Source organism: Watersipora subatra, chromosome 10, assembly GCF_963576615.1.
Source record: "Watersipora subatra chromosome 10, tzWatSuba1.1, whole genome shotgun sequence".
NCBI classification, from domain to species: domain Eukaryota; kingdom Metazoa; phylum Bryozoa; class Gymnolaemata; order Cheilostomatida; family Watersiporidae; genus Watersipora; species Watersipora subatra.
This window is the reverse complement of record NC_088717.1, coordinates 36,127,325-36,137,855: the sequence shown is the minus strand read 5'-3', so window position 1 is coordinate 36,137,855 and position 10,531 is coordinate 36,127,325. Positions and strand designations below refer to the sequence as shown.

Sequence of the window (10,531 nt, the reverse complement as noted above, 5' to 3'; positions counted from 1 at the left end):
TTAGTACAGAAGATGCAATGACCTTGTCTTCCAGTAAATGTAAGGCAAAGGTAACACTTAGCTTAGTACCTTTTTGGCATTGTAGACCAGCCTTCCTTTCACTATCTTGTTATTGTGGGTTTGTTATTATAGCTCAGTGGCTAACAGAGTTAGATGAACCGTGTTTATCAATATATTCTGTAATATGACCAAGTTGACTCAACAGTAAAATATGTATTGCTTCACACATAGCCAAATCGTGACTACCCTACATTAATGAAAACTTGGCTCACCCGACACAAACATCACAAAATTAGACAACATATTGGCTATTGTCAATCTAGGAATTCTTATAACAGGCAAGTTAATGATATGCATACCGAGATTGGGGTGAAGACAGAAATTTCAGTTACATTAGGCTTATAAATAATTGATAGTTTGAAATTACATTAAAAATAAAAATTAAATTAAAAAACTTTATAATAGGCAAATCAATAATATTCATATGGATTATAATGCTCTATACCATACTTAGCCCCTGGGTAGATGTGTGTCTTATTTAGCTACATGTCATTTGAGTTAGATGTTCGAGGTCTTGTGAAGAATCTGAATCTATTGAATGAATCTGAACGAATCACAGACATCACCTGCACACGGATATAATAGTAGTTATTGATGCCCCTTTTCTTTGCTCAAGTAGATTAGGCTGTCACAATCATTGCATATCTCGGGTGTGCTTGTTTCTCCAGATTTTCTTTTCATACGTTGTTTTACCTTGCGAACAGCATCATTGATCTCGTTACCTTTTCCTAATTCTTCCAGCAACAAAGGCATGAACACATTTCTCAATGCTTTTTGTCCTTTTGAACATGCCATTATCGTTATAAAGTTTGGATATTCGGCGGATTCCGCAACCTCACATTTTGGGTTTTCAATTTTGAAGTTCTCAAGTTTTAAGTTTTCAGGTTTCGAGTTTACAGGTATGGGGACTCCGAGATTTTGCAGAAGTTCTTTCCCGATTTCAACTGCTTTCTGAAATGTGCAAAATCTAGCAAATTACTGCTCTCAAATGACAAAGGTTATGGTAAAAATTTGTCATATGACTAATAAATCTGTCATAAATCACAATTCTTATTAAATCTCTGGGTGGCCAAAACAGGATTGGTGCTCTTCAAGCACTATAAAAAAGTTTTGATCCCTGGTTTTTCATCTAATCATATATCATCTACATCTACACTAGCAAATGCTTCTATATGAGAGGTTTGAAGTATGTAGTGTATATAGATTCTCCATAGTGTAAGTTGAGCTATATATAAGTTGAACTTGTCACACGCACGCACACACACGCGCGCACACACATACACACATGCGCGCTCACACACACACACTCATACACACGCGCGCTCACACACACACACCCACACGCACGCACACACCCACACGCACACACACACCCACACACACATCCACACACCCACAAACACCCCCACACACCCCACCCACACACACACATATAATAACTAATATATAACTAACTAATATATATATATCTAAATAATACATTATGTATGTATGTATGTATGTGTGTGCGTGTGTATGTATGTGTGTGTGCGTGTATGTACGTATGTATGTACGTACATACATATGTATGTACATACATACGCACATACATGCGTACGTACATACATATGTATGTACGTATGCATGTATGTACGTATGTATGTGCATACGTGCCTTCATACATACGTACACACGCACGCATGTACGTATGCATGTACGCATGCATGCACGCATGTATATACGTATGTATGTGCGTATGTTTGTGCGTATGTATGCGCGTATGTATGTGCGTATGTATGTGCGTATGTATGTACGTGCATGCGTGTGTGTTAATCTTGAGAGACAAGATAACAATTTTGAAGTCAAATCAGAGACTACTGCTTTCGGTACAGTCAACATCTTAGCATACAAGTATACAAGTGTCCATATATAATGCAAAAGCCAAGGAACATTTAGGTGTAAACCCAATTTAATTTTCAACATTCAGTTTTTGGAAACAAAAGAAAATACGAGTTATGAAGATGAAGGTGAAAGAATAAAAGAAAAAGTTAAAAAATATTAACTTAGCCAAAAAAATTATAAACCAAGTTAGTTGGAACTTTTTTTATTCCAAGATGTAGCAGCGTCTGGTGTCGCCATCACTGCCACTACCATCTACACTTACCTTCTACACTTACCTCCCACAATTACTTCCTACGCTTACCTCCTACACTTACTTCCTACAATTACCTCCTACACTTACCTCCCACGCTTACCTCCTGCACTTACCTCTTGTATTTACCTCCTATACTTACCTCCTACATTTACCTCCTACACTTATCTCCTACAATTACATCCTACACTTACCTCCTACATTTACCTCTTAAACTTACCTCCTAGACTTACCTCCTACACTTACCTCCTACATTTACCTCTTACACTTACCTTTTACATTTACCTCCTATATTTACCCCCCTACACTTACCTCCTATACTTACCTCCTACACTTACTTTCCACACTTACCTCCTACACTTACCTCCTACACTTACCTCTTACACTTCCTTTAGCCTGTCACTGAAGTGAGGTTACAATATCACTATTTTTATTAAACAATATTTCTAAATTAATTTATTCCTACATCTTTTTGTCATTTTCTCTATAACGTATTACTTTATATTAAGCATATAATAAACATAAGTATAAGTTTATTATCAGCAATAATTATCAAATAGTTATATGAAATGAATAAATAAGACTAGAGTTAACTCTTAGATAAATATATGATCAAATATGGGATAGTTTTAACATACAAAACCATTTTCATAACAAATAAAAATTTTAAGTAGAATTTTTACAGTTATCCGACCTCTACAACATGAGCTTACAATCCCTACATCTTAAAATTACAACAGATGTGCTTGTTCATATAAAAACTGACGTAGCCCAACAACTAGATAGCAATACCATTAATGGAGTTGAAGTATTATTTCTGAACTTCTAATGAAACCAGGTGTACTTGCTGAAAAACTAAGTTCAACGTCAGTCAATCCATGTTTAAGGAAAGTCATCATTAGTTTCTTATCTAAACATACACAATGCGTGACCTATAACAGAAACAAATCTATGACAGCATCTACCTTTATTGGTATACCTCAGGGTACTGTATTCAGGCCTATTTGTGGAATAAGACTGATAAACTACTTAAATTTGCTGATGACACTACACCTTATCAACCAGTTGAAAACAGTAATGAGCTAATAACCAGTAAATCAGAGAGAGAACATATAATTTCATTATGATATCATCTCCAGGTACAACAACAAACACCTGCACCTCAACACAACACTTTTTCTTCCCCCCCCAGATTAACATGTCGCTGCATCTATAATAAATCTCAGTTTTTGTGTGATTCTGTGTGTCCAGCTAAAGGAATTTAAATCTTGAAATGAAGAATCCGTATCACCTATGATTTGATCTCGGAACTTTATGTTCCCCAGTGAATACACTAAGCCATTGAACTACGCAAGATTGCTGCATCTATTGGGTGATATGAGTCGATATGTGTGTGAAAATACGCTTAGCAACCTGCGTTACGCAACGTGATTCAAACTTGCTATCACAACTTTTATTAGTAAGTTTAGCAATACGGATACTAGCTTACACAAATTAGCCATTGGCAATGTGCCAGACTAATGGCAAGTGACAGGCAACTATTTTATTACCTGTCACTTTCCATAAGCTGATTTTATTTACATTTTACTAGTCAACCAATAAAACTCAAAAACACTCATATATATATCAAACTCAATCTGCAAAGCTTCTTGGACTGAACATGGATAATCATTTGCACTTCAATGGAAGTGCTGATTCAGTCATAGATGAACCTAAGTTCATGGATTACTTATGCTGTCACATCATAAAATGCCAAGTATCTTGTAAGAGTTTATCAAGGACCCGTTATTCCAACACCATCTTATGCAGCTCCAGCTGGATATAGTTGTTTCAAAACAACCAAAAGACCTATTGAAGAGGCATCAACGCCTCTGCCTCCATATCATATACCAATGAATAGAATCATATACTGAGCGGTTGTATATGGCAAACATTACATAGCTGAACACTATTTAGAGTCATTGTGTGCAAAGTATGTGCTCAATGTCAAACACACCTCAAAACATCCTTTAAGCTGACATACTCTACTCAGCAGTCCTCCAGGCATCACTGTATAAAATTAACTGTACTTATACATGTAATTGTCATGCCTCATGATCTCTCAAGCTATCATGATTTTCAAGAGCGCTAGATTATTAGCATGCTTAAATAAGTGTCATTATTTCATCATATCGCAAATAGGATGTATGGCGTAGTGAATCGTGCGCCTGATTGTTGCACTGGGGTTTGCAAGTTGAATATCATTGCGAAGTGGTATTTTCATTCCAAAAACTTTATCGTTATTACTGTACATATGGACAACAGACCAACAAATGACAAACAGACATTTAGATTTATATATATAGATTAAATTGTATAAATTATCATTATAATTAACTTGTCTTAATCTGTTATTGTTTTGTTATTATGAATCAGCAGTGGTGAAATTACCACCATACAAAAACCTGAATAGTTGCTAGATAGGCAAATTGATAACCTTTTCACAACATAACTGAGTTTAACAATACTTAGAAGTTTGGGTACAGACACGCGGTCACACAAGCACTCACACTGGGTGAATGAGAAAAACTGTCAACGGTCACAAAGAGTTGTTTGCTCTCTGCCTGATATCTATTCAATTAATAAAGAAAATTATTAACAATTTGAAAAAAAAAACATTTTCCAATTTTTTCCCATTTTGCTTCTTATATGTCTTTTCTTAATGTTATTCATAGTGAGATAAAATACACACACAAATTAGTAATTGTTTAGGAAATTCTTGAAAAAAACAACTAAGCTTTTTACTAATACGTTGGATGGCTTTTGAGAACACTGGCAGAGTTTGCCTCGTGTAATTATCAAAAAGTAACTTTGGTCGAACTAAAAATTGCTTCTTGGCTGACACAGTAGTATTATTACCCTTAATTTTGTCATCTGCTGGCAGAAACCGAAAACTTGGGTCACTGAGACTTAAAATTCTTGATTTTCTTTAGCCCTTTGACAGAAACCATATGTATCACGCCCTCACTCTTTATGAATAAACATTAGTTACCTTAATGGGACTGTCTAGCCCTGTTGAGGCTTCTGATCTTGGAGCCTCGTCAGTTCGGCATGCCTGCACTATCAGCAGCTAAAATTATCATAAAAGATTGGTTATAACAAATAATGAGCTTATGAGCTTCTCAAGAAACAAACAGAATAAGAAAAAATCATTATTTATGTATTGTTTTATCTTTTATTGAAAGGTCATAAACAGCAACAACCCTGAAACTCTCTCATTATGAAGCTCCTTCAGGAAATGAAGCAACTTCATGGAATGTACTAAAAAGCTCAATACATGTATCAGCTTAGCTTTTTAAAGACCAAACAGGGTTAATAATTAGTGCATTGTTTTTATCTTTTATTGACAGGCTATAAACAAGAACAACATTGAAGTTCTGTCAAAAAGATATTCTTTCAAGGAATTTACTAAACAGTTCAGAGATTAATTGTAATCAAAATGGCTGTCTAGCAGACTTTTCTTGCCAATTCACTTTGAAACATGAAAATTTTAATGTTGTAATCACATATTCAAAAAGCGGTAAATTTTATAAGAACATTTTAATATTGATAACTTGTTCACTCCTGCACTCTAGAAGCTAAACCCTATACTGCCCTTTATCCTTTGTAGTCAATTCGTGCTGCGTGTGACTAAACGTACCTTTGGGATCTCACTTGGGATACCAGCACTTTTGATGCAGTCTTTTATTTCTTTTAAAGCTACTTTAGTTTCATTAACGTCGTAAACATAACCTTCACAGCCGTGCGCCATTATAAACACCACCACTACAGAACATATATCTTTCAAGTTCGAGAGAAAGTTGTGTAAGTCTAAAAGAAGCATTTCTTTTGTCCAGTCTTTTGTCACACCCGGAAGATAAATAGCTTTCTTTAGCCACTTTTGTACGCAGTCGGCCTCCTGTTCGGCATCAGTTTTTTTCTCCGGCAATTTTCGTATTTTCGTATTCTCCGATTTTTCATCATCGATATCTGTCGGATGTTGTGCCATGTCAAATAAACAATCATCCTTTCGGGTACGAGCAATCCATGCAACATAAGCACATTTTCTCCCTTTCAAGCTAGCATCTGGTATAATCCAAATTCCTGTTATAGCATATATATCTACTATATATGATTGTGACAAAGGCAAGCTTGAAAGCTCATAGTGCAGAATTTCTTCTTGTTTGCGGGAAATACTCTGCCTGAACCTTTTTTCTGCAAGGTATTGTAGAAGGACATCGTCGGAATGTTTTACAAATTTTTCCAACAAGTGTTCACCTTCTCTTTTTGTTATAAGAATGTTGCAACAATTTTCATCATCCAGAAACGTATCAATAAACTCAATGCAAATTTCCAGGCTCTTTTCAATTATCAAAGAATCTTTTAGCACTCTAGCTTCGTTGCGTAGCGACCAGAATATCCCCAGCAAATCAGAAAGCAAAGCATAGGTAATTGTAGAGACACATTGTTTCTGTTCATCCGACTGTGGACTATCTGTTGAAGTACATTTTTGTACTTTCAACTTGCGATATAATGTATCGACAGATAGAATAAATTTCTTTACATCAAAATCTTTGTTTAACTTTGGCACATAGTCTTCAACTGATTCTTGTGAGTCACACTCCTTCAAAAGTTTTTGCATGTTTTGCCTGAAGTTGACAAAAAAATTTGGATCCTCCTTATTATTGCCTTGTGCTTCTTCATTTTCCTGCGACAATGCTTGTTGAGCTTTTTCATCAATGGACAGACATTCTGTCAACTTTGTGTCACTTTTCTGCTCTTCCTCAGACACTTCTATTGGCTTCTTTGGAGTAGCCATAACTCTTCATAGAAATAGTCTGTAAAAACGAACAACATGGCGGATTTTATAATCTCTATGATAGTGTTAGTTACAAACTGATAAATCACATTGTGCGTGATACAAACATTGAATTATCCTATCTAATTGTCTAAGCTTATGAAAACTTGCTATATTTGTCCAGCTGTTGTATACAAGTATTAACCAAAGCAGATAATGTAGAAACACCTAAACTGCTTTTTTGTCATAAACAGCACAAAACATTTCAAGATTTTTTGTCCTGTTTTGTCCGAGTCACTTTTTATGTAAAGAAAGAGTCAAAATTTTAAAAATTATAATACATGTAAACACAAATGTAACTAGCCGTTGTCACTATCCAACCAATCAATGAATTTTATAGTTATGACTCTCAATGATCCAGACAGAAGTGACTCAAGCTTATTGTTTTGCTGTTGCCAAGACAACTGTACATGTGTGGCTAGACAAACCTAGCAGGTTTTCATAGGCTTGGAAAGTTAAGTTATTAAATGTTTGTATTAAGCACAATGCTTTCCACCAGCAATGCTGCTAAACACCAAGTGAACTTAGATTTTAATACTTTTAAAATCTGAAATACGTTACTTTTTGAGCGACAAAGTTTTGTAGATTTTAATCTTGAAATGTTCTGACATTTTGAAAAAATACTGAAAGTATAGATATTTTTTATCAGTTGTGATTAGGTAGTACTGTTTTGATAGGCAGTACTGAATATAAATTTAAATTCAAATCGTTATGGTAAATGATTACTTGACAAAACTTCCTACAACTTTTACAGAATACAAAAAAGCCCAATGTGAGTTTAAACTTTAAACCTTGGGTAGAGTGTTTGCATACTCTGGCTTTGTTTGTCTTGACATTTCTTTTGAATTTATATCATGATAAGCGTCAGAATGGGCGAGTAGGAGACCAAAATAAAATCTGAGATCTGAGTTGACTCCGAAGCTGTGACTAGATACGAGACTACAAAAACTTCTAAGGGTCTCATTATCGAGGATACCATGTGCCAATTTACACAAAATTTTAATAGATTTTATCAAAACTTATCAGCATTTTTTTATTCTTTGCGATTGTTTTTGATGTTTGAAAATTTGACTGCCAAGATGTTTAAGATTAAAATTGACAAAACTAGATTGAGGTAAAAATTCTAAGAAAAAAAGTGTCAAAATGAATCACTAGTTGCTATCATCGCTATAGCTGATATCGGCTATTGTGTTTAAGCTGCAGTGTCATGCGTTTCTATTCTCTCAGTCTCTATTCAGTTATAGATGTTTCCATCACATTTTATCGCATAACTGAGATAAAATCTTGTCGATTTCAATCTAGAAACATCATGGCAGTTAGATCACGTCAAATGTAAAGAAACAATTTCAAATGATAGAAAAACATCGATACTCTCTGATAATATCTACTAATATTTTGGGTAAGTTCATCTTTAATTAAATGCTCTTCTAAAACAGTCTTTGCGAAGGACATGACTTGAGGAGCTTACATGAAATCTAAACATATTTTGTCATTTTGGATTTGTCAGCATTTTTATAATTTGTGATTATTTTTGATGTTTGAAGATCTGACTGCCAGGAGGTTTCAAGATTAAAACTGACACAACTTGATCGTTGGTTTAAAATACTCAGAAAAAAACGTACCAAAATGAAATGACTAGTTGCTATCGTTGCTATAGTTGATATCGGCTATTGCGATCAAAGGTCAGCATCACACGTCTCTATTCTGTGTCTTTTTGCAACTATAGACATAATCGCACTTTCGCTTGACTTAAACATTTTAGCCTCGATCAAGTTTTGTTGATTTTAATCTTGAAACTCCCTGGCAGTCAGATCACATCAAAACAATTACAAATTATAAAAAATTCCGACACTTTCTGACAAATTCTACTAAAATTCTGTGCAAGTTCATTTTAAATACGTGCTTTCCTAAAACACTCTTTAAACAGTTAGAATAGAATTAAGAGTTTAGTTTGTGAAAGGATCAAAGATGATCTGTTACCTCCCCCTCACTAAAACCATCTAGTTTAAAAACCACTTTTCCATAATCAGATAGTCTATATCACACAGTCACCTAAATGTGTTGAAGAACAATGAAAATTCGTTGCGAAAGTCACTTTTCAAGGTTGATCAATTTTCATGCAACAGACTCATGTGTGTCACACAATATTTACTGTATTTAGTAATAAAAATGGCTACTAACAACTGTTACAGTTACAGATAGTATAACAGAGTACTAATTACTAGTAAGTAAAAGAACAGCTTATAAAGTTAGTAAAGTCTAAAGTTAAGAATAACCAACAGACCTGCTCTTGTTAGGTTGGGATGTCAGCAACTTAGAATCTTTATGTTTGTGTTACGGTGCTCTGTGTGTGTTCTACATGTAGCTATCAAATGACGCCAAGGAATGATGTAGGGAAGGATGTGACGCAAATGTTATAGGGTGAGGGGCGCACGAATCGAATTGGAGCTGTAGTCATTAAGAATATTTACACACTCTTACATTTTGTGCTGACATATATTAATCCACTCAGCTTTCAAGTCACTGACAATGAAGAGTATATTTAATAAATGCACTTTTTGTCAAAACAAACAGAACTTTTTGAATGCGCGCAAATTGATGTTATTGTCTAAAGCTACCTCAGCACTCTGGCTATTATTCTAAATTGTCAAAAGACTGACAAATTGCATGGCTGGCCGCTTCATGTTCTATTGAATCAATAGGAGCTAGTTCTTACATATAATTGTGTATTGCACTGTCTCTCGAGTTGATAAGGCCAGAAGTGGGAGGCATGCTGATAAAGCTGAAAAATGAAGACGGAAAATTTCAATTTTTTTAAAAGTTTCAACCTACTAGAAGGGAGAAAGGAAATAATAAATAGTTAACAGAGATTATGGGCTTTTATTAAGATAGGTTGTAAAAACTCAGCTAAATGCAAGAGGAGTTGGTTCAGCAATCATATCATAATAAATATTGTTTGTATCAATAAGAAGATTACTGATTGCTGGTGACCAATAACAGTTGTTTGTTGACATTAACTTTGATAAAATTTGAACTTGTCTCCCTTGTTATGGTACTTACGCTATAATCTGCTATGAATTAATTGTATAAAGTAATACTTTATTTTTAGTTAAATGAATTATGCATATTTATTACAGCATACACTTTAGTTTATTAACGTGAGTTGTGTGTTATGCTAATATATTATATGACACTTGACTAGTGAGCTTATGAGCCTCTATACTGGGAAAGCCCAGAGCATTGGAAATATCCTCCAAACTCAAACTTAATTTGTTTACCAATACTTATGCATACAGCTTGTTTTGTTCTCTTCATAAACACTCTCTAGCCATCACACACCTCTAAAGAAAGCTGACACCATACACCTCTAAGGAAAGCTGACACCATACACCTCTAAGGTAAGCTGACACCATATACCTCTAAGGAAAGTTGACACCACACACCTCTAAGGAAAGCGGACACCA

The 10,531-nt window shown here is 34.7% G+C and overlaps 1 protein-coding gene across 1 annotated transcript; it reads right to left on the bottom strand.

Moving 5' to 3' along the window:
• Nucleotides 1-341: 341 nt before the first annotated feature.
• LOC137406599 (uncharacterized) lies at nt 342-6,019 on the bottom strand. Its single transcript, XM_068093193.1, has 3 exons — nt 5,871-6,019; nt 5,223-5,300; nt 342-1,011 (listed from the first exon to the last, which is right to left on the bottom strand). The coding sequence occupies exons 1-3, from the start codon at nt 5,979-5,981 to the stop codon at nt 649-651; spliced, it is 552 nt and encodes a 183-aa protein (XP_067949294.1). The 5' UTR covers nt 5,982-6,019; the 3' UTR covers nt 342-648.
• Between the last annotated feature and the right edge of the window lie 4,512 nt (nt 6,020-10,531).

Coding starts and splice junctions, on each gene's coding strand:
- LOC137406599 (XM_068093193.1), bottom strand. CDS start 5,981: ATGGCGCACGGCTGTGAAGGTTATGTTTACGACGTTAATGAAACTAAA. Junction 5,301..5,870: donor TCCCAAGTGAGATCCCAAAG/GTACGTTTAGTC, acceptor TGATAATTTTAG/CTGCTGATAGTGCAGGCATG. Junction 1,012..5,222: donor GGCTAGACAGTCCCATTAAG/GTAACTAATGTT, acceptor TGCACATTTCAG/AAAGCAGTTGAAATCGGGAA.